Below are 25,334 nucleotides of genomic sequence, written 5' to 3' on the forward strand. Positions count from 1 at the left end.
AGCAATTGCAATTTTTTTCTTAATGTGTCCTGTAATTACCAATAAAGTTATCATATGGATACAGTGGGTATAGAAAAGAATCACCCCTCTTTAAAATAATCACAATTCTGTTTTTTTTCTGACTTGTCTTTCACTAGGATGTGATAAGGTGCACTGAATAAACAGCTGGATAAAACAAAAACTGTGGCAAAGCAACAAAATGTCTTAAAATGTCTTAAATCCTGTGCTGTCCAGCTGGCCCCCATCTTCACACAGATCTTCAACAGATCACTGGAGCTGTGCGAAGTCCCTTCATGCTTCAAACACTCCACCATCATCTCCATCCCAAAGAAACCCCAAATTACAGGACTTAATGACTACAGGCCTGTGGCTCTAACGTCTGTGGTCATGAGGTCATTTGAAAAACTAGTGCTGGCCCACCTGAAGGACATTACTGGACCCTTGCTGGATCCTCTTCAGTTTGCCTACAGAGCAAACAGGTCTGTGGATGATGCAGTCCATATGGGACTGCATTATGTTCTGCAACATCTAGACAGACCAGGGACTTATGTGAGGATCCTGTTTGTGGACTTCAGCTCGGCTTTCAACACTCCTTCTGCCCAAATTAACTCAGCTCTCCGTGCCCACCTCCATCTGTCAGTGACAGACCAGCTTCCTGACAGACAGGCAGCAGCTAGTGAGGCTGGGAAAATTCACATCCAGCACCCGTATAATCAGCACTGGAGCTCCTCAGGGTTGTGTTCTCTCTCCACTGCTCTTCTCCCTCTACACCCACGACTGCCCTTCAAAGAACCCCTCTGTCAAGCTCCTAAAGTCTGCAGATGACACCACACTTATCGGCCTCATTCAGGACGGTGACGAGTCTGCTTACAGACTCCCTCCACTCACCGTCATGGACAGCACCCTAACAACAGTGGAGTCATTCAGATTCCTGGGCACCACTATCTCTCAGGACCTGAAGTGGGACACTCAACAGAGCACTGCGCACCAGAACGGCCAGACACTGGAACAGTTTCTTCCCTCAGACAATCCATCTTATGAACACTTGACAATAATTGTGGCACACACAACACTATTTATACACTTATTTATCTAACACACATACTTAGTTTACATTTTGAACTTGCACATAATATACCTGTACATACAAAACTGTCTATTGTAATATACCTGTACATACAATTGTCAATTTGTATATTGTAGTTCCCTATTTACTTGTTCTAATTAAAGTAAACTTGTCCCCCCCCCTCTTATTATCTGTGTTTTTGTCCTGTCACTGTTATTCTGTTACACTGTGGAAGCTTCTGTCATGAAAACAAATTCCTCGTATGTGTAAACATACCTGGCAATAAAGCTCATTCTGATTCTGAAAATGTTATTATTTTAAAGGGGGTGATTCTTTTCTATACCCACTGTAGGTATTATACACTTGGAGAAATGCATAATATACATTTTAAATGGAAAACCACATCACAGAAATATATATATATATATAAAATACCTTGACAAAGTTTATTATATCTGCCATACAGAAATGTATTTTTTATAAGAAAAATGGTTTGAGCATAAAATATGCTTATTTTTATCAAGCACATGCAGCTATATCTGATGGGCCCTTTATTAACATATTGACAAAAATATTTCATTTTTCTAGATTAATAGGCGGGCAGCCTACCCCACTCTCCCCTATATGACAGAAAATCAAAGTAACCAGTTTTTATTATTATATTCTTTTATTGATTTGGAAAACATTTGACCAATATTACATGAAATCAGGAACATGAATTTACAATATTTTATGGTGTAAAAGGAAAAAAAAAGGAAAGAAAACAAAACAGGCAATTTTAACCGTTTCATGAATGGTCATATTCAACTGATTTTGTCCTGGTGAGCGGGCATTCTACTTTTAGCCTCAGTAAACAGCTAGCATTTGTATTACGGTTTTCCTTATGGTACCCATTCACTCAGAGACAGAAGTGCTTCTGCACTTATGAGCCATTTAGTGCCACAAACGTTCTATTGATCTCCTGTCCAATGGTGACCAGACAGAAGAAGAGAGGTAAAGAGCATGTCTCTCTTAATTTTTTCTTTGTCACGGATGACTCTATCATCAATTGGAAAGCATCATCTACTCCATTTTAGGATTGACCTGGCATGAGGTATTGACTGTAGAGTGTATATGAGTTTTTGTACGAGGTAAAGTTTGAGCAAGTGTGATTTGCAGAGTAGATTATGTCCGCCTGACACATCACCATTTAAAAAGAGAAAAAGAGAGAAGGCCATGCTGACAGGTTTTGTGTAATTATTTTTGCGGAGCAGCAAAATCCAACTGAGCAGTAAGAATAAAGAAGGGGAGGGGCCTGAGGATGGCCAACCAATCCCAGCAGCAACTGAACACTGTCAATCATGGAAGTGACCACGCCTTAACAGCTCTCAGCTTTCTTGTGAAGGTTGTTTGTCTGTCTGTCTGTCTGTCCGTGTATGTAAATGTTTCAACATGTTGACGAAAACTAAGGATACAAATACTGTACACACAAATAATATCATTCTAAAAAAATCTGATATAACAGCTGTTAAGGCGTCTTTCTTGTTAAGTGATATTCATACATGAGGTACTGGGTTGTCCATGTGAGCCACTGCACAGCAATAAATACAAACATGAATCATAAAAAAATACAAATCAAATGTTTCTGTTCCCCAGAGAGGTAGTTTGTTATGGTTACATTTTGGACTCGGAAAAGAGACCAACATCAATTTCATCTTCGTCTTTCTCATGTCTCGCCATCATCATCATCATCATCACCATGCATACTGTATACATTGCAACTGTTTAAACGTGACATGTTGTCCTGGTTTGTCTGATCTATATTTATGGTAAGTGCTGCAGGGATATTCTCACTCGTTCATCGTGAAATCAGAACGAAACAAGTGAGTGAATGATTACAAAAATGCTCAAGACTGGAAGATTTCATAGTTTTCCAGTTTAAAATTGAGTGTACGCCCTCATCCCACAAAGTACTGAGCAGCTTAGAATAGACAGAAGGCATGAAGACGATAAAACAGACAGTCGAAAGAGAGCAATAACATCATGAAAGAAAAATGTATATATATATATATATATATATATATAAAATATGCCCGCACTGGGATGGAGGTTAGCATTCAATCATACTTTCCGATATTTGCATACCTACCCACACATAAACAAACGACCCTCTGCCCTGTGCCACCACCTGTACACTGATACCAGAATATCAAAACTAGTCTACAAGAAAATATTTTAATCTTTTACATTTGCAAAGTAATACTCATAGATATATATAGCAAACCTTCCATATAATTAAATCTTAAGTGCCACATGACTAAGTTATTTAATAGTAATATAATGAGGAAACGATAACCTTCTCACACAAACACATTCCCATCAAGGCTGGGCCAATTATGCAACACCCAATTATATATGAATATACTTGGTGTATAGGTAAATGCTATACATTGCCCTCACTTCATAAACACACGCTTCCAGACACACACCTGCGCTCTCCTTTCCGAGCGACCGCAGTTTCCAGGTAGTTAAATTCAGCTCACATGATCATTAAATCGTTCCGACACCAAACTCACACCTACAGACAATCTTCATTAACTATGATTAACTCTAAGTTTTTCCTAATGTTGCAAAGTAATACTCATAGATATATATATAGCAAACCTTCCATATCATTAAATCTTAAGTGCCATGACTAAGTTATTTAATAGTAATATAATGAGGAAACGATAACCTTCTCACACAAACACATTCCCATCAAGGCTGGGCCAATTATGCAACACCCAATTATATATGAATATACTTGGTGTATAGGTAAATGCTATACATTGCCCTCACTTCATAAACACACGCTTCCAGACACACACCTGCGCTCTCCTTTCCGAGCGACCGCAGTTTCCAGGTAGTTAAATTCAGCTCACATGATCATTAAATCGTTCCGACACCAAACTCACACCTACAGACAATCTTCATTAAACTATGATTAAATCTTATACCACAGAAAAGTTTTTCCTAATGACCCTGAGCCCTGACTGAGAAGATTCATATGAATCAGACGTGAAAAAAAAAAAAAAAAAGGTTTGTGGAGAAACCAAGAGAACGAGATATATAAAGCAACAGAGATAGCGCTCTATAAGCATCAGCCCTATATTGCGACTCAAGGAGCCCTTGACGAGTCTCGCAAATATCACTTACAGATAATTTACACAGTAGAGAAAAGGACTCTTACATAATTAAAAAGCATAAAAAGATCAATTAAAGTGAATAACTGTGAACAGCTGAGGCCAAGCTAAGGCAGTTATGTTTGTTTTAGAGGACACAACGCAGCCAGTGGCTAATGTGATATTAACACGGTGTCATGCAAAAACAATAAGTCTATACCATGCCCAACATGTATAGATAATTATTACTGTTTAGATAATAACATAATTACTGTTTAGATAATAACAACCAGCATAAGAGAAGAATGCTGAGTTGTGTTATGCTGTAATCAGAATATGCTTTGAAGAACCTCCCTGTGCCAACAAAATATCAAATATACCCAGGAAGCATGGAACACCACAGTAACAGATGACAAAAATTAAAATCATAAATTACCCAGCATGCTGCTTTTAGTTACTTTAAAAACGTGAGAACCAAATAAGTTAGTATTATCTCCCAAAGCAAAACAAACAGTTGTTAGATGAATCTCCCACAACCTGTCAGGAAGATACCATAGTTCATGGGTCATAGTTCACTCTAAACTATGAAACTATGATTTTTTTTTTTTAAAGTGACATGATTTTCAAGTATTCCAATTAATTTTATTTATTAATAATGTTTTCCCACAATTTTTGAATACCATAATGTGAAAAAAAATCTTCATTAATGTAATATGAAGAGAAAAAGATATATTATTTAAAATATAAATAATACATAATTGTAATATGGATGATATCCATTGTCATATTAGAGTAATTCAAATTTCATCTGGGGAGATTATTTTCTTTTGGGTTGAAATATGACCGACATTTTTATTTTAGCTGTGTAACTCTTGCTTGTGTCAAATGTGCTATAAATAAAAAAATAAAATAAATTAAATTCATGATAAAAAGCATTCATGATTTTGTTAGCGGTGTCATGAGAAAAAAAATATGATGGCTAACGAAGGGTAAAATGTTGAAAAAAATTTAATTCGTTGAACTAATCAAAAAAAAAAAAGAATGATAGAATGGAAGATTTGAGAAATATGTATCCTACAGGACTTTACGACAATGTAAAGAATGGAGGTAAAGCTGTTTTTTAAAACGTAATTCATGATTCCGCTTCCTGTATGTTTTCATAAACGCACAGTTAGATCGTAGTCTTTGTTTACCTATTCATTATAACCAGCCAGGGCTGCAGGGTCTCCCTCTGCTAGATTCTACCATTAGCCACACGAAGCACTTATATCAAACTCTATTTACACTGATTTGAAAAGTTACGAATATAGATACTGAGTCTTATTTACAGGTTAGCTGCGTGGCGAGCGCTAATGCTGCACTGACCACTTTGTGGAGGCGTCAGGTTATTGGCCAATCACAGCAAAGGCAAATAGGAGAGAAGACAGCCATTGTTCAGCGACCTATCAGAGCTCTGGAGGCAGAGGAAAGGGAGGCGGAGCTGCCGTCTGATTGGTTAAGTGGCTAGGCGAGGGGCGAGTTAGAGCTGTGTGCTTGCATTAGTACTTTTAACCCTGTGCATTTAAAGGCAGGAGGTGAAGAGACAGGACATCAGCAGTAGTGGACAGCGCTTTGGGGACCATGCAGAGGTTTAGAACAGGACTGCACGCTCACACACTCATCCTACACATGCAGTGTAATACTGTTGGCTATTGATAATACAGTAAAATATACTGTATTGAGTTGCCACAGTGAAAAACACCATGACCATATTACATTCTCATGAGAATGTCTTCCTTACATACAACAAACAAATGCAAACATCTATGGCACTCCCTAGCCGATCTGTAAATGATGAGGGATACACTTTCAGAAGACACACACACACACGCACGCACACATGCACGCACACACACACGCACACACGCACACACGCAACTCACAAACTTCATCCTGGAAACTCTGTATGCATTTTAAGGTGATTGACCGTACATTCACTCCACTCCACAATCCTCCGGCTCACGCCGTTTGACCCGCATGTCTTGCTCCGACTTGGGTGAACTTGCTAAGTGACCTGTCCGCCGAACACCTCCAGCACCAGAGGGGTCAGCTGCATGCTGTGTTCGGGCTGGAAAGAAAGGGAGCGATACTGTTTGGAGTGCTCTTCGTTCAGGCTGCGGAGGTCTGCCAGCTTCTGGATCATCTTAGCGTAGAGCAGACACCCCCCCGGGTGATGCGCACGGATATATGCCTGCAGAACCTCAGATAACCTGTCCTGCAACGCTTCCACTCGCTCGTGGTCCTGCACCCCAGGCCGGTCTACAAGCACACAAACACAGACAAGTGAGATTTCTGTTTGCAAGCACAGGCTTGTTTCACGGGATGAAGTCTCAGTCTGTCTAATGCTTGGTGCATATGGGATACACGCTGACCTGGAGACAGCAGGCAAATGGCCATCAGCAGCACATGTTCCTCCTCATGTAGGTTGAGCTTTTTCAAGCCCACCTGAAACTTCACCAGAGGCTCCAACAGCTCCAGAGTGTGTCCAGCTGTGCCCCCAAACATACACAAAATCAGGATGATTTCATTAGGCTCATTATTAACAGAGACTAACTACAGGTGTTGTTCATCACAAGGACTATGGACCTTGTTCACAACGTTTGATAACCAGAAAGTGATTAAAAATACAATTATGATCACTACTTTCATGTATTGGTCTATATTTATGCTAATTTCTAATGTTAATTTGTACATATACAGTTTAAACATTTAAAATGAATTAATTGAACTAGTATAAATTAACTATTTAAAACATTAGCCTAGATAAATGCTGTAAAGAAAATATTATTCATTATTAGTTAATTATACCTGATGCATGTGAAGTTTGAACTTTGCTAAATGTTACCATAAATGTTTGTGCTATATTTTTTTTTAAACAAATGTCAGTCTTGGTAGTTTGTTAATTTTATATGTTGTTACCCAAAACAAAGATATGAATACATTTTTAACTTTGGCTTAGTGTCCACATTTTTTGGAGACAGTATATTGTCTCCATGCATAAAACTGGGATAAAAAGAAAAATTATTTTGAGAAAATACATTTAAAAAAAATGAACCTTACAAAACTTTCACAAAATCACCAAACCCACTGCTGACATCAAATAAAATGCAAATGAAACCTTCTATTTGCGATATACCAAGTAAACTTTGACATAATATGTAACTATTCAGTGTTATTTTTGTATGTTTATGTGCTATTATGTTATTTATCAATATTTTGAATTACCTTTTATTTTTTATTTTCAGTTTAATTTCCATTTTTAGTAATTTTGTTTTGTGGTTTTGTCATTTTAATTTTGTTGTTTTTGATATTTCTATTTAGTTTCATTTTTATTTTTGTTTCAGTTTTATTTTTATTAATTTTAGCACATCAAACATTTTATTTCAGTTAGTTGCCAAGGCAACATTTATAATTTTCATTTAAGTTTATAATTTTTATTTCAGCTTTATTTCAATTAATGAAAAAATGATTTTTCATTTAGTTTTAATAAACAATAACAAAACTGCAGCCACTGCATGAAACAATGTATGTCTGTTTGCGTGTACCTTTCGTGACATCATTCACGCAGTATTTAAACTCGGGTCCTCCACAGCTCCAGCTCATGTCCTCCAGACTGAAAGACTGGTTGGACCGGAGCATGATCACTTCTATAGCACTGGACTTGAGCAAAGCAATCTGATCTTCAGCTGTCAGCTCTCTGAGACACACAAACAGACACAAATGCACACACGTCAAATGTTGGCTCATGCTGGATTCTGTGAATGACAGATGAAGAGGGAGTGGGTGCATTCAGTGCAGATAACATGACACTCCTATGGTTACCACAGCAACATGCGGTCCATCATGCATATGTATGTGCGCACATTCTGAGGAAGCTGGGAAATACATGGAAGTGCACAGAGGCAGGCAAGAAACATGTACGGAGAGTGACAGTCTATAAGGTCAAACATATTTTTATGCTCCTGAGGAAATTAAATCGATAATAGTCATGTTAACATTAGCCTGTTGGGAAAAAGGTGGAACCTTCCACAAACAAGCACCACAAAAATGGATTAAAGGAATGTAGAGATCATCCTTGCTCAAGACCTACAAAAATGAAACCCTGTGAAATTAAAAGGATAGTTCACCAAAAAATGAAATGAATTGCTGTTAATTTACTCACCCTCAGGTCTTTCGAGACGTAGGGGACTATTTGTCTTCAGTAGAACAGTAAAGAAGATTTGTAGCTGAAAAATGGTCCTTGGAGATTCATAAAATGCAAGTGAATGGCTATCGTCACTTTAAGAATACAAAAAAAAAACATATACAGGCAACAAAAACAATACCTGTGGCTCCTGACGATATATTAAGGCCTTATGAAGAAAAACGATCGGTCAGTGCAAGAAACTGAATATTATTTACAACACAATTACCTATAACCCACAGACTCAGGCAACCAGGAAACCAGATTCTTTTCGGACAGTTTGATTTAATGAAAAGGTTCAAATAACTGATTCATCAATTTGTTTATGTAATCAGGTAATGACATAATGTACACGCAATTATATTATTAAAGCACCCAATAATGAAGTGAAACACAGATGTTTTACTTGTCTAAAGCATTCAAAATGAAAAAAAATAGTCTTAATCAGAGGCAGCCATTGAATTGTATTTTATGAATTACCAAGGGCCATGGTTTCAGTAAAAAATCGTCTTTACTGTTCTACTAAAGAAAAAAAAGTCACCTACATCTTGGATGTAAATTAACAGCAAATTTTCATTTTTGGGTGAATTATTCCTTTAAGAACAGCTTTATTCAGCTGAACGGAGCATATGTATATCATGTCCCGGAATGCTCTAATTTACTTTGATTTTTTTTTTTTAATTGACTGTATAAATTATTGTTTTTATAGAGTTTTTGAAAACTAGTACATATTTTCTGATGTTGTACAGTAAAAATAAAATCTGCAAAATTCAAAACACAACTGAATTCAGATATATATGTAATTAAAATAAAAATGACTGCTGTAAAAAAAAAAAAAAAAATGATGCTGTTGTTTTTGTGCTGTAAAATTTCTTCAGTTTTGTTGCAAAACTGAATTCCTTCTGGTAACTGTCAAATTTCTTCAAATTGCAATTCAGTAAATCCCTCCTCCTGCCATTCCAAATAAAATGAATTCATGAATTAAAAAACAAAAAACAAAAAAAAAAAGACGGTTCACAAACAAAAATTTACCTGAATCCAGGAATCGACTTGGCAAATCCGATGACCTTCTGAATGCTGTAGGAAACCAGGTCAGCCAGGTGAGGAAGCATGGAAAGACCAGTGCCCTCATCCTCCTTTGAGTCTGGACTGGAGTTTAAACCCTGCTCCTGATACATCATCAACAGATTACTCAGATTCATCTTACGATCTCCTGACTCTACAGATGTGAAGAGAGAGAGAGAAAGAGACAGAAAAAAATAAACAAAAAAAAGATCAAACATGCTTTGCTTCATCTGAGCCACCTTTCAAACTCAACAATCCATGTATTAATCCATGTCCTGATTAACAGAAGCGTTATCTCCCCCTTGTGTACATTTCAAAATCTGCCAACAGCCTTATATAATACAGCCAGACAACAAACTACTTCTGTTTTTAATGTTTTAGTGAACTGTAAGGAAATATTGTGGAAAAGATTATTTCAGCAATTTTGTGTACTTTAAATTTGCTTTCATATATTATGACTGCACAATTATGGGGGAAATCAATGTGGTTTATTTTTCTTGACATTGTAACTGCATTTATTCATTTGGATTTTTTAAAATTCTAATTTGTAATAAATGCTTACTAAAGCTTGCACTAAAATCACTGAAGACATCTGCAGCAATCAGAAAATTAATCTGAACTGTTTATTATTAAAAACAAAATTTTTCAATTGGTATTTTTATTTATTTTAAAAATCATAAAGTACTCATAGTGTGCGCTGTAAGATTATGGTCATACCCCCCCACCCCAATAGAGAGTTTATGATTAATGTCATATGTAAAGTTACAAAAACAACTTGCTGCTTCCAGGATGAGCCGTGTGTGTGTGTGTATACATGTACGCATGTGAATAGTCTGTTTGTCATTAGAATGGCTCTCCTGTGACGTCAGGCATGGTGAGATGGACAGAGCCTGCTGTGCATATAAGACACACAACTCTCTAACACACAAACACACGCCTGCCCGCGCCTCAGACTGGGCTGAAAAATATTTCTCAGAAGAAACTTAACAGGTGATTTACGCACAAATGAGTGTTTGTGTGCATTTGTTTCGCATGTGTATATGCTTGTGCGTTTGTGTGTCACCTGGAGAGTGGCTGAAGGAGTCTGACGAGGCATCTGAATGAAGAGACGCGGCTCGGCTGGCACTACGTGTAACTGGACCCTCTCTAACTGGAGGCTGCAACAAAACACACATAAACATAAGAACACACTGAAAAAAAATAGCAAAGGATGCCTAAGAAAGACAAAAAAAATTGGACCCAAAAAGTATTTGAACACTTAAAAATGTAAGAATGTCTCTGCATTATTATATAACAAAATATCAAAACAATGGGATTTATTTGACATATAGCAAACATTTGGGATATCATATATACATCACCATTCAAAGATTTGGGAATAGTAAGATGTTTTTTAATTTTTACAAAAAATCTATATTTTTATTCATCAAGGACACATTAGATTGAACAAAAGTGGAAAATGCTGTTCTTTTGAACTTTCTATTCATCATAGAATTCTTAATCATGGTTTCCACAAAACTGTTTTCAACATTGATAATAATAAGAAATGTTTCTTGATCACCAAATCGGCATATTAGAATGATTTCTGAAGGATCATGTGACACCGAAGACTGGAGTAATGATGCTGAAAATTCAGCTTTGCCTTCACAGGAATACAATCCATATTATATATTAAAATAGAAAACAGTAATTTTAAATTGTAATAATACAAAATAAATACAGCCTTGGCGAGCTTTTGAGACTTCATTCAAAAACAATTTTTTTTAAAAGACAAAAATCTTACCAACCCCAAACATTTGAACTGTATTGTATGATCACTTAAAATCATTTTAGCACCAGTTGGTTGAGAAATGTTAAAGCTCTAGAATCATTTGTTTACAGATGCCGCTTGGTTTGATGCTTAATGTTGCCTGCATTAAATATCACTTAAGTGTCCAAAACCTCACTGGGCCCACTGTTCAAGAACATCTTAAAACTGGTTGAATGGTATGCAGAAGAGAGGAAGAGAACAGAGAAAAATCAGATGAATAGTTTACTCTGAAGCGTGAGAAGTCAGAGTAGGAATCGTCATAGGTTTTGTGATGCGCATCCACCAGCGTATCAATGATGCTGCGCTGCTCTTCTGAAAGCTGGGGCTTCTGCACCTCCCTCTGCGCCTCCTCATCCTTTCTCCTCTGGATCAGCTCCTTTTTCCTCTGAACTTCCTCATCCGTCAATATAACTGAAGGAAAAAGACAGATGAGTATTATTGCTATGCCCATGTAATATAATTTTATTACAGGTAAAATACAGTAATATTTCAAAAATGAGGAACTAAAATCGTATGTTGTTCTCCAGTGTTATATTACAACCATAATTCATTATAATTTACTTTAGTATAGTTTGATAGAGTTCAGTTTAATCGATAGCTTTAATTTAATTCAGTCTCATAGATACTGACAATGGGGAGAACAATTCCATCAGACCATTTTTACTTGTAGAAATGTCTGAAAAAAAATGGAACCACATTATCTGAACATTTATTTCCCTTTCTACTGGATATTTCTCTTCCTTTTCCCCCACCAATCTAAGCATTATTTATTATTAATTTTCAGTCTCTCTAAATAAAAATTTAACTTTTTATTTTTAGGTTTAAAGAAATATTCAGGTTTATAGCTATTACAATTTTTGGGGACATTAAAACATTTGCATCAAATATTGCCTTTTTATGACTTAATTCAAATATATCTTATCTTTCTGCATGTGATGTTTGTTTAAAAAAAAAGTGATAACATACAAGCTATAATTTCCACTGATGATTCTTCAAAACACAAGAGCAATCAAACATTGTGAAATCCATATTCTGAAGTACCTTTCACTTTCAAAATGATTCGCAAAGAGCTGCCACTCAGGAGCATGTGCTCACAAATGGTGAAACTACTTCCTTATCCTAAGTATCATTTTGCTAACTGCCTTTCGGGGCCTTTTGTGAATGGATCATCTTACATGCTTTTGTTTGGAACAGCCTTACAAATAGCATGCCATTCCTGCAGAGCCCTTCAAGATCACAAAAATGACATTTGGAAGCTTTAGAAACTCCAGGTTAAATAAAAATCTAAACTATAATTAAAACATGATATAACAAAGTATGTCTTGGCTCCCAGTAATCAGTGTTCCGAGATGTGTCATGTTGGCTAGTAACTCACACTCTTTCATCATGCCAATATCCAGGCAACGCTTGAGTCTGCAGGCCTGGCAGTGGCGACGGTTATCTTTAGTGATGGTGCAGCTTCCATTAAAGGGACAGGTAAAACTGGCCTTCCGCTTCATACTGCGCCTAATGAACACGCACGCAAAACCGCTAAAAATAGTCTGGCAGTATCACATTGGTTACAGATAATATGTGTTAATGGGTTTCTTAATGAACATCGGTGTAAATGTGCGAATACCAAATTGGATGAGAGAAAGTGCATGCATGTGTACCTGAAGAAGCCTTTGCAGCCCTCGCAGGTCATCGCATTAAAATGAAAGCCAGTGGCTTTGTCTCCACACACACCACAGATCCGTGGAACATTACGGTCAAACTCATCTGGCACTTGAGTGGATGTACTAACGGCTGACTCCATCACTATAGGAGACGAAGGAGGAGGAGGAGAAACAGAGTCAAACATACAGAGTTGTGCATTTATGGGGATGATGGGAACATAAGATTACAATATTACAATTTAAAGGAACCGTTTTCTTGTTGAATATATTTTAAATTGTAATTTATTCCTGTGATGACAATACTGAATTGATAAATTAATACTTTTATTTAGCAAGGGCGCATTCATTTGAAAAAAATGACAGTAAAGACATTTATGTTACAAAATATTTCTATTTCAAATAAATGCTTTTGAGCTTTCTATTCATTCAAGAATAACCTCATCGCCAGCCCCTGGCAACTAGTGTGAACGGGGCTTTAGGGGCCATTCACATGTCGCGCCTTAAAACGCGTGGAAAACGCCGCTTTCTGCTTTTTTCCAAAGCGTTCGGGCGCTTGCGCTCTGGAGACGTCTGCCGTTGCTAAGCAACCATGACCTGCGCCCTCCATGAATACGCGGAAGTTTCAGCAAAGGATAAATGGATTTGCAGCACTAAAAATCACTTGCAGTAGCTCTGCTACTAAATTGATTTAAAAATGGCTATCCCTGTACAGCTACGATCAGCTGTTCCTTCATCTTGGCTTTGCTTTCAATGTTGCTACGGGAAAGGGTGAAGCTGATTGGTTGGTTCTTGTCACATGACCCGCAGTGGCATTCTGAAAAGTTTAAATGTTTTTATCTCGATGCGGCGCGGACGCGCCTGGAAAAAATTAGCACATCGCACCACGTGATATGTGAATGGCCCCTTAGGGGGTGTGCCCAAAGCGTGAATCCTTAGGGACCGTTCACATATCGTGTCTTTTAGGGGCCATTCACATATCGCGTTTTTTGCGCACTCAAGTTCGTTATTTCAAATGTAGACGCGCGGCAGGCGCGCTCATAATGGAAGCGACGCGGTTGCAACGCGCACGCGGTGCGACGCGCTCATTTTTTCCAGGCGCGTCCATGCCGCATCGAGATAAAAACATTTCAACTTTTCAGAATGCCGCAAGCGCACCGCGGGCCATGTGACAAGAACCAACCAATCAGCTTCATCCTTTACCGTAACAACATTGAAAGCTCAGCCAAGATGAAGGAACAGCTGATCATAGCTGTACAGGGATAGCCATTTTTAAATAAGTTTAGTAGCAGAGCTACTGCAAGCGATTTTTAGTGCTGCAAATCCATTTATCCTTTGCTGAAACTTCGAACAGCTGATCGTAGCTGTACAGGGATAGCCATTTTTAAATAAATTTAGTAGCAGGGCTACTGCAAGCGATTTTTAGTGCTGCAAATCCATTTATCCTTAGCTGAAACTTCCGCGTCTTCATGGAGCGCAGGTCATGGTTGCTTAGCAACGGCAGACGCCTCCAGAGCACAAGTGCCCGAACGCTTTGGAAAAAAGCAGAAAGCGGCACGCCTAGCGTTTTCAGGCGCGACATGTGAACGGCTCCTTTATAAGGGAAAACACGATTCCTAACACCGTGTCTACACCGGACGCGAGTGGCACAGCGCACAAAATACTATAGAACCACTGATCTATAATAGAGATTTATTATACAGTGGGTACGGAAAGTATTCAGACCCCCTTAAATTTTTCACTCTTTGTTATATTGCAGCCATTTGCTAAAATCATTTAAGTTAATTTTTTTCCCTCATTAAACTGCTGCCGCGTTCTATTTATGATGTGCTGACACAAATTTCAAATTATTTTCAAAGGTCGCTTTGTCGTGTCCAGTGTAGACAGACTTTAGCTGATGCGGCACGGTGCGACACGTCCGATGTAAACACGGTGTAAAGGTTGCCTGTTACATCCTACAGTACATAAAATTTCACTTACCACATAAACAGAGTAAGGAGAGATGACTGAGGACGATGGCGAATGATTTGCAGATCCTCAGTACCACTGACAAACATATAATCTTGTAAAATGTGTGGCAAGTACTGCCGCTCCATAGTATAAACAGAGTAGTGATCACGAATCTCGAAAGTGAAAGTGAAACTAAAAGCGATCAAAAGCACGATGCCAGTTTCAACGCCAGGTATAATAGCGGCTCCCTGATGCAGAAATATATATGTAGAATAATTACCCAATTATATAACTGCAAGGAAAGATATTGAAATATATATTTTCCTCCCATCTGTATGTATTCCCTTTAGGGGTTCCGCCTACACGTCATTTTCTTTCCGAACACGGTATTGGGATGTGGGGGGGTGGGGGGGGTGTATCACGATGCCGGCTCAACATCGTGATGTCTATCAGCCATCGGCGATGGACGATGGCATCGTCTATGGGCCCAACCCTAGTATCATGTATATCCAAGTATCAAGCATATCAACATAAATTAAGCATCAAAAACTACTTTTCAGCCTTGATAATAACAAGAACCATTATTAATATTGGAGCGCCAATAACAACTGATAAAAAAACTGAGCACCAAATCAGAATGATTTCTGAAGGATCATGTGACACTAAAGACTGGAGTAATGACTGCTGAAAATTCAGCTTTGCCATCACAGGAATAAATTACATTTTAAAATATACTAAATAGGAAAAAAAGTTACTTTAAACTGAAATAATATTATGCAGTAATACTGTTTTTACTGCATTTTTGATCAAATAAATGCAGGCTTGGTGAGCATAAAAGACTTCTTTCAAAAACATTTTAAAAATTTTGATTATTCTAAACTTTTGACTGGTAGTGTATATAAAGCAGGAATAAAAAAAAAAAAAGGACATTCCCTATTTCTTCAGTACAGACCGACAGAATAACAAAACCACAAATCATAACTGATGTTCTATAGCGAGTGTTGAATAATTAACAATTCTTTAATAGAACAATAAATCATTCTGATTAAAGCTATGAGGCAGTATCACAAACTGAATGGGGGGAAAAACAGAGTTCTTTATATAAGCATCACTAATGTATGCGCATTGATAAAGAGCGTACGAGATAGAGGGGAATATTAATTAGCTATCAGTGCTACACCATCGAGGAAGGGCAGGAGGATTGGAGTGGTTGTAGGAGACCGTGCAAATGAAAACAAACAGATGTCAGCTTCAATATCTCCATCAAAAGCCTTTTTTGAAAAAAAGAAAGAAAAAAAAAAAAAGAACAAGGTCAGCAAAAACAGAAACATAAAATCATTATATATAGCCCCACTGAGCAACCCATGAGGAACAGCAGCCATGCTGAAATGAGTCAGAGGTCAAAGTGACACACCAACTCAAACAGCTAAAAAGCATCAGGTGATAAGAATACTGTCACAATAAATGTGTATATGAGAAAAGCACGCGATTAACCCTTTCACCCTTAACCCTGTCGTAATACATGGAATCAGCAATAAAGTGGAGATCTATGTGAAAGGTCGCGGGGACATCACGACTCCATGTGTACAAACAGGAACAGTGCAAACCAAATAAACATACCTCAGCATAGAGGGTGATGTCACCTGAATGATGTTTTCCTGTTTTCACTCAGTAAGTTGTGAGGAAATGCTTCATATAGTGTACACACACACACACACACGATGTAACCTCTTCAAGAGAAAGTTCTCAAATTACTCTAATGCACACAGAAAACTCGCACTAATAAAACCATTTCAAAACACTTCAGCACATAATTATGCATTTATCTAAATTGGGCTGTTCATTTATTCATCTATTCAAAATGTGTGAAACATTTGCAATCCCTGTTTGTGAAGATTTAGTTGGCAGTCATCCACAAACATGGCACTACTTATGTGCATATTTTTGAAGGTAACCTGCAGATGGATGTTGCTATTTTTCAAGGCTTCTCCAGTAATGATAATGATTGTTTTTTGCTTGTCAATATTCAGACAGATTCAAAAAGGGGGACAGAAGTAAATCATATAATAATAAATCAACTTTAAATTAATAAATAAACAATAACAAAAAGTGTTTAATAAAATGAATGTGAACTTTGAAGCACAGGCTTACAGTGGGCGCAAACAAACTCTTTAAATGTCTCTGTCATTATATAAGAAAATATATAAAAGATTGGTATTTTTTTCAAACAAATTAATGCAATTCACATACATTTTAGGTCATTTTTACTTCATACATGCTTACATAAGCATTCACATCCTGGTGCACTCAAGTGCAGGAAAAAAGTCATTGAGTTTCATTATTCTGGATTGTACCTAATTTCTCAACAGCCTGTGTGGAAAAAAATCTGTTAAATCATAAAGTAGACTTAGTGAAGTGAGCTGTAGCTATGAGTGATAGCCTTGCTATACAATATAGTCCTCATCAACTAATATTATGAGCAATGCTCTGCATTACACTCAATAATCTAAAATGAACTTCACATGTAAAGTGCAAAACATAGATTTAACAAAAAGACAGAAGGTTAGAAGGACAAATCCATTTAATAATACTATTTTCCTGATAATCATAACATGAATATATAATGACTTCATATAATATAATGACCAATTTCCTTCTAAAAAGTATACTAAAAGCAGTCAGTCTAAAAGCAATTGTTAGGTAAATTCAGTCCTTGCTTGCTTTCACAAGTCTCCAAAATCATTAACTGTGTGTGTGCACACTGAGATTTTGGACTGTGCACATCACATATCCGCTATTCGCATTTGCTTCAGCATATGGCTCTTGTTATCAACGCACACATAGCATGAAGGAGACAGGAGACTTTCCGAAAATCTTAAATGTGTCTTAATTGGCCGGTCAGGTTAATGTGTCATCTGATGCCATATAGCATCTAAGAAATCTGAGAACACCTGGAATATTTAGGTCTGGACATGTGAAGACGGCATGACTGACACTTTGACTGTGGCCTCACTATATGTATGATCGTGATGCCCTTTAATGTAGTTCAGAGTTAATGATTGAACTGACTGAAGCATCACATAGCACTAACAAGTATGTAGGCCAAGGTGTACGAGAAAGACTGTCCCTCTTCAGCAGAATGACCTGGTTGTGAGTAAAATGGCCTGTTTATCATATAAAAGAACGATGTACCGCATGACTAAAGTGGAGAAGATCGCCTTCGAAGTAACATGCACGATCGTTATCTTTTAAAGGGGTCATGCTATTTTAAAGATCATTATTTTGTGTATTTGGTGTAACAGAATATGTTGACATGCTTTAATGTTCAAAAAACACATTATTTTTCAAATACTGTACATTATTGTAGGTCCTCTATGCCCCGCCTCTCTCAAACGCTTCGTTTTCTACAAAGTCCCTCCTTCCGACAAGCACAGTCTGCTCTGATTGGCCAGCTGACCCAGTGCATTGTGATTGGCCGAACACTAAGAGCACGCGTCGGAAATGTAACGCCCCTTACCATAATCGCGAGCGTCATCTTTCAAAATAAACGTAAAGACAGATGAAAATGGTTTGAAAATATGTTGAGAATTGACTTTGACCTTTTCGAAAACAAATGCAGAGAGCAAAGTCATTGCTGATAACCAGAGATTAGCATATTCCATAACATATTGCCAGTGGTTATTGTGTAACATACAGTGGTCATGCTATAGTAACTCTATAACATGTAGCTATGGTGATACTTCAATCGACATGCGTAACTATGGTTCCTTCGCGATAAAAACTTCTAGTAACTGCATAATGCGGGTTGACTTTGTAACTAGTGTGGCATTTAGGCATAGTTAGGTCATAAATTTAAGTAAACAGAGAAAAGCGCCCCAGCCCTTACAGCAGAGGCTGAGGGGCACCTGTACACAGGACAGGACAGAGATGCTGTCAGGGTTTCATAAACCTTCATTAGCTATGACAACAGACAGATACAGACTCACACGGCAGGAATGCCAGGCCTGGCATGGAGACCATGTGGAAAACACAGGAACACATGCAACATCACATACTAAAGCCCTGTAGAAATGTTCTCCCACTTGGAGCAACCCGGCAAACTGGCTTTGACGGCTATAAAGGCAGAACGATCAGCAGACCCATAAAAACCATAAAAACAGACAGAGACTTAGAGACTAACAGTCCTACACATTTCCTCTATACACATACACACGCTAATGAAATATGTGTGTATGTGTAATGCGCAGAGCCAGTTGGGTCAGTACGGGTCCAGAACACACAGAAACTGTTGCTGTCCTCACACGAACCCTACTGGAAACACACTGCCAGATTATAACACTGCCACACACTCACACACAAAGTCTCTCTCTCACACACACAACACACAAAATTCCACAAGTACACCACACAAATACAAACTAAGACTCATGCCAAGCAACACTCTATGAAGACATGGTAAAGTCATTTTACTGTCGGATTCTTTCAGAGATTTCCATTTGCATAGGGTAAAAACATACACACGTTACATAAATGTATAAGTAATTGTTTATACTAGATGTTCGACCACAGACAGCATTTACACTGACATAAGGAGCCGGAACAGCCGATGTATGTGTTGAAATCAAGCTGGTTTAGATTTAACCCCAAGAAATGTGGTAATATTCAGGAGAAAAATAAATTCGATCCATGTAGGCCAACATCATCACATCCAAAAATCGCTTCAACATAAACACAACCTTAAAGGGACAATTCACCCAAAAATTAATATTTGGTCATCATGTACTCACCCACGTGTCATTCCAAACCTGTATGACTTTCTTTCTTCTGTGGAACACACGAGATAATATTTTGAGAAATGCATGTATATTTTTGTCCATACAATGGAAATCAATGGTAACCAAAACGGTTCGGTTACCAACATTCTTCAGAATATCTTCTTTTATGTTCCACTGAAGAAAAGAAAGTCACACAGATTGAAACAACATGAGGCTGAGTAAATGACCACATAATTTTCATTTTTGGGTGAACCATCCTTTTAATGCAGTGGAGACAACAGCAACATCTCTACTTTTATCTTACTTTAATCTCAGAATTTATTTATTTAGCAATACTTAGTTATTATAAATACTTACAGTTTCAGAAAAAAAAGGTACAAAGCTGTCACTGGAGTGGTACCCTCCAGTTACAAAATATTATAATGGTGCAAAATATAAACTTAAGGTACTAACATGTACCTTTAAGGTCCTATTAGGTACCATTTTGGGGTAAATAAGGTACAAATGATGTAGCTTTTAGAGTACTGTCCCAGTGACAACATTTTTTTTTCTGACAGTGTATATTAGAAAACTTGTCAAATAAGGGACAAATGTGCATCTCGAAATCTTGATGAGACAGATGTATCACATTTCAGTGAAGAAGAACCTAAATTGAGTCTGAGCAACATCTACTTCTGATTGGCCAATCGTTGCACCCTGCTGTCAGTTATTTTTGTGTAATAACCACTAAACTTTATAAGTATAATTTATGTATTTACTTGGTAAGTATGTAATTAGGGTGACAAGATCTTTCCACTTCCTGATCACCCTGTCTGACTGTATATTATCCCTTAGGCCCTATATATTGAAGGACTATCCAAAGTAACTAGAGGATCTCACAGAAATCAATGCAATGGAAAGAAATAAAAAATAAAAAAAAAGATCATACCATTTCTGTGTTATTTCAGTCTATTTGACTCTCAGTCCACATAGGTTTAGCTAAGCCGTTTATAGCAATGTCAAGCACTGAGCAAATAGTACGAATCCACAGTAGCCGAAGATACGCTGCGCAAAGACATACATTAATCATTTATCATTCCATCATGCTGAAAAACCTCATCACACTGAACATCAATTATTTCTGAACTGTTAAATTCATCATAAGCAAACAAATATTATTTAAAAAAAGATGCAAAGACAAAGATAGCACTGTAAAACATTAGCCACAGTAAATAAACAAACATCAGGCCAAAACTGTTCAAGTTACATTACAAAAGTCAAATTTAGGCTGTTTACTAATGAGAAACCTGTGAATAGCCTTTTTACGTATTCGTCTTTGGTTACCCTTGCCGTAACGCGACCACTCACTCTGTCCATGCAAAACACGGGGCAAGAACACACACATGACCAGAAAAGTGTAATTGACTCCTCCTTCCTCTTTCCTCCCTTTTTCCCTCCTTCCGTACAGGGGGTCTTTCTACCCTGTGTCCAATCCCAGTGGTCTGCATGCACACACACACACACACACACATACAGAGCCAACTTCCCCTTCAATGGGCCTCTCTACAGGGCTACAGTCAAGGCCTCACAGCTTCTGCCTAGAGTTACAGAAACTACACACAGGCACACACATTCCAGCCTCTGAAATGAGCACCGCCACAATAACAACCTAAACATCACAATCCAGTTCCTTTAAACAAAAGGAACATATCATCAGTGCAACCTACATAAAGCGAGACGTGCACAAAGGAAGTCCAGCATGACACAGAATCGATCACGGTTATGAACATAACATACAGGTGCATGGGTATTTTGGACTATACTGAAAATGTAAACATCCAGTATAGGACGATATAGATTTTGCTTCTGCGGTCCATACTGGTCTGAAGCTCAGCATAAAACAAATCCACCGACTTTCAGTTATTTATCCTGCACTGATAATCAAAAAAGACTAACAAAAATAAAGAGAGAGAGAAAAAAATTTGATATGTTTACATATACAGTGTGCATTATAGTTCAAAAGTTTGGGGTTGGTAAGATTTTTAATGTTTTTGAAAGAAGTTTCTCATGCTCAAAAACAAGGCTGCATATAATTGATAAAAAATACAGTAAAAACAGTAATATTGTGAAATATTATAACAACTTAAAAGAACTGTTTTCTACTTTCATATATTTTAAAATATAATTATTCCTGAGATGGCAAAGCTGAATTTTCAGTAGCCATTACTCCAGTCTTCAGTGTCACATGATTCTTTAGAAATCATTCTAATATATGCTGATTTTGGAGCTCAATAAACATATTATCAATGTTTAAAACAGTCATGCATCTTAATCTTTTTGTGGAAAAAATCATCTTTTTTTTCAGGATTCTTTGATGAATGGAAAGTTCAAAAGAACAGTATTTATTTAAAATAGATAACTTCTGTAAAATTATACAATGTCTCTTTTGATTAAATGTGTCCTTGCTTAATAAAGAATTTATTTCTTTAAAAAAAGGACTGACCCCAAACTTTCGAACAGTAGTGTTCATACAAAAGACAATGGTACTAAATAAAAGGGAAAGAGGGTTTTGAAATCATTCCAGGGTATCTCATCTCATCTTACATGGTTGCTATCTCATACTATTTTCACTCAAATGAGAAAATCTCAAATCTGAATTTGCTCAATAGAGCATCGTTCCCAAAACAACCACTTCAACCAATTGCATTACAGCCACACAAACACATTATATGATACAACTGGTCCTAGGCACTGCAAACCTATTAGCCAATTCAACATGGGACAAGGGTAACTATTACATTGATTTTTAAGGTCTGCCACCTGACATCAACCTAAACCACTAGAAAATATGAGAATTAATATGACCAGTCATTTACTTTTGACCATGCTTGTCTAACATGCCCAAACTAGTTGTCCATTAGGAACAGTGGAAAAAGACCTAGCCTAGTTCAACCGACATGTTAAACAAACAATGCAAACTACAACAGATTCTCAACATACCAACAGCACAATGTGCTTTCAGGTCTGAGTCACACACTCTATCTCCTATATGACCCACAAAGACATTATGTTAAACAATAGGTTAAAATGCCACATATAGCAGGGTTATTACATTTTATTAGGTTTTTAATAAAGCATTTATAAAGTTTTACTTTCATCATCAGGTTTTATAAAACATACAGGTCTCTCCATTAGGTAAAATACTTAATATGCACATTATGTTCCAACCATACTGCAAAAAGACGACAATGTTTATTCTTATGACAGCATAAGATTAACAAATACAAGAAAACAAATTAAAACATTGTTTAAATGAAACAATAACTTTTCCTTACAATTAAACATTACAGACAAATAAGCAAATGCACAATAGATAATGTATTTATGTATATTTAAATACGCACATATGTGAAAATATATGAATGAAAGTTTAATTACATTGTAACTATTGTAATGTATAATAAATAACGATCTATTAAACATTATATAATTCAATAATGTTTGTTAATTTTATCAAAGAAAGCTATTATAAAGTGATACGGCAAACACACACACACACACACACACACACATGTACAGTGTAGGTATCCGACCTGAATCACTACACTCGTATTGCACGTTTTGTTGTGAATTAGTTACGTACATCTCTGACATAACAGTTCTTGGTAAGAGAAGTTAGCTCAATCTCTAAAGCAGTACATTTAAAAGTGCTGGTAAAACTGTAGAAGCGATATTGTCGCTGTGGCTGATGATGTCGCAGTTGGAAATTACCACAACAGATGAGCCGATGCGCAGCAATACTATCAAGATAACTCATTACCATTACACGCATTTACATTGCTTTGAATATAATCATTCCTTCTCCTTCATTAGCACGAATTTGCTGCTTTAAGTTATCCTTCAGAACTAGCTGTACTCAGAGGCATGCAAAGTTTTCCACGTTGTATAACGTGCCACGGTCGGTGTTTAAATTACATTTAATCAGTGCAACGAGACAGACGCATCAAAGACACACAACGACTAAATAAACAGGTTTTAAAGTGACAAACGTGTTTTAGCTCAGCAACTACCACACGAACTCTCTCTCCCTCTCTGGATCTCATGTGCCAGGTTAAAAAAAACAGTCACTTGAGTAGGTTACCTAACATTAGCAGACTAGCAGCTTTTGTTTTGAATTGCATTAGTGCGCGCACAAGGTTCACTTTGATAAAAGTGTGTGTTAGAGTAAACTGCTCGCTTCGTACCTGCGTGCAACTTTTCCGATCAAGCAAGATGTGACTTTTGCTGCTTCACTTCAGCCCGTAACTTGTAAATCTAGCACGCCGAGAAAACACGCCCACCGCCTCGGCAGCGCAGCCCCGCAGAGGGTCGCCTCGCTCCGCGTCCAGCCGCACCGCAGCCCCGTACTCGCGGTCGAGCCTCTGGAGGAGCTAGTCGACGAGATGCTAACGAATTACGCTGGCTATTGCAGTTTTGCAATCCATCCCATGCAGATTTGATCGCGAGTCTGTGGATTAATTAAAGACAAAATAATACCACAAAAAATATCGGTCGATTCTGAAAGCACTTCCTCCGACTCAGACCTGTGGGTGATTCGCAGTTTCAGGACACAAAACAAACTTTGAACCCACACTGGTTAGGACTGTAAAAATGTTGTACTTGACCCTAAATAGATGGGACTCCGTGTAATTACGCCCCGCCCAGACTCTACCCTGTACAGCGGATTTTCCTCCAATAACGGATCAAAGACTGCTGTGAGCGTGCGTCCGCTGTTTTGGTTGGTGTGACATCCTCTGTCACGCGCGCACTGTTTGGACAGGTCGGTTGTTCGTAAAGCGCGTGGGGACAACTCCCACATTCCACAAGCAAAACACACTCACTCACAAGCACGAACCCCACTGCTGCATTCACAGGCGAGCTGCTGCGCGCGCACATACACACACACACCCTCACGCGCGCGAGGGGTGTGTCGTGACGTCAGAGACTCCAACAAGGTAAACAGTTTGTCCGCATGAGGTCGAGCATCATATTCGTGTATAAACGAGAATAAATGTGTGCCAGGCACTTAATTCTGTATTGAAGGAATACTTTTTACATTTACTCATCCTGTTGTTGCAAACCTGTATGACTTTCTTCTCTGAAACACAAAAGAATGACAGCCTCATGCACCATTCATTTTCTTTGTATGTAAAAAAAGAAAGAGGCAAGGGTATCATTCCCTAACATTCTTTCTTTTTGAGAATGCCATACAGGGTCGGAAAGGGTGAATAAATGATGACAGATATGAAATTAACGAATTTTCCTTTTGTGTTTTTGCTGTTTCTTTAAGAAAAACATAAATGCAACACAAAACAATTTATGGCCTAGCCAATAACCTACTTAACCTAATAGCAGTAGGCGATTTCTAGTTGCTACAGTTACTGCAGTAAGTCATGGAAATGTTCAGCCGTCTATGACGGCCAGTCTTTTTTTTAAATATAATATTTGGGTTTGTAAGGAGATGAGTTCATGTTTTACTTGGGTGTGTCTGCCTGGGTAGTATATCAGAGGCTTCTGTTTCAGGCCTAGAACGCAGAGCTCAACATTGTGTGCTTGTGTGTGAGTATGCATAAGAGAAAAATAACATACAAGTTTGATTGTATTAGCCTGATCACATGGGGGAATTCAGTCCTGTG

The 25,334-nt window shown here is 37.6% G+C and overlaps 1 protein-coding gene across 5 annotated transcripts; it reads right to left on the reverse strand.

Moving 5' to 3' along the window:
* Positions 1-4,961: 4,961 nt before the first annotated feature.
* Positions 4,962-23,983, reverse strand: LOC107733590 (vitamin D3 receptor B-like). 5 transcript variants are annotated; one of them, XM_016545272.1, is made up of 10 exons: positions 23,904-23,983; positions 16,047-16,176; positions 12,956-13,100; positions 12,679-12,809; positions 11,530-11,714; positions 10,557-10,650; positions 9,461-9,647; positions 7,791-7,942; positions 6,618-6,734; positions 4,962-6,504 (listed from the first exon to the last, which is right to left on the reverse strand). In XM_016545272.1, exons 3-10 carry the CDS (start codon positions 13,096-13,098, stop codon positions 6,251-6,253), a joined length of 1,263 nt encoding a protein of 420 aa, XP_016400758.1. In that variant the 5' UTR covers positions 13,099-13,100; positions 16,047-16,176; positions 23,904-23,983; the 3' UTR covers positions 4,962-6,250. The 5 variants fall into 5 exon arrangements, with proteins under 5 accessions (XP_016400758.1, XP_016400757.1, XP_016400759.1 ...); XM_016545271.1 differs by lacking the exon at positions 16,047-16,176; XM_016545273.1 differs by lacking the exons at positions 16,047-16,176; positions 23,904-23,983 and adding an exon at positions 16,526-16,989.
* Between the last annotated feature and the right edge of the window lie 1,351 nt (positions 23,984-25,334).

Source organism: Sinocyclocheilus rhinocerous, unplaced genomic scaffold (genome assembly GCF_001515625.1).
Source record: "Sinocyclocheilus rhinocerous isolate Xijiao unplaced genomic scaffold, SAMN03320098_v1.1 scaffold4023, whole genome shotgun sequence".
Lineage (NCBI taxonomy): Eukaryota > Metazoa > Chordata > Actinopteri > Cypriniformes > Cyprinidae > Sinocyclocheilus > Sinocyclocheilus rhinocerous.

What these genes read in the sequence shown, in the direction of transcription:
- LOC107733590 (XM_016545269.1), bottom strand. Translation starts at nt 13,143, where the DNA reads ATGTTTGACTCTGTTTCTCCTCCTCCTCCTTCGTCTCCTATAGTGATG. An exon ending in CTGACTTCTCACGCTTCAGA is followed by an intron (nt 10,651 to 11,529) that starts GTAAACTATTCA and finishes GTTTTGTTGCAG; the next exon opens with CCTCCAGTTAGAGAGGGTCC. An exon ending in AAGTCGATTCCTGGATTCAG is followed by an intron (nt 7,943 to 9,460) that starts GTAAATTTTTGT and finishes TGTGTGTCTCAG; the next exon opens with AGAGCTGACAGCTGAAGATC.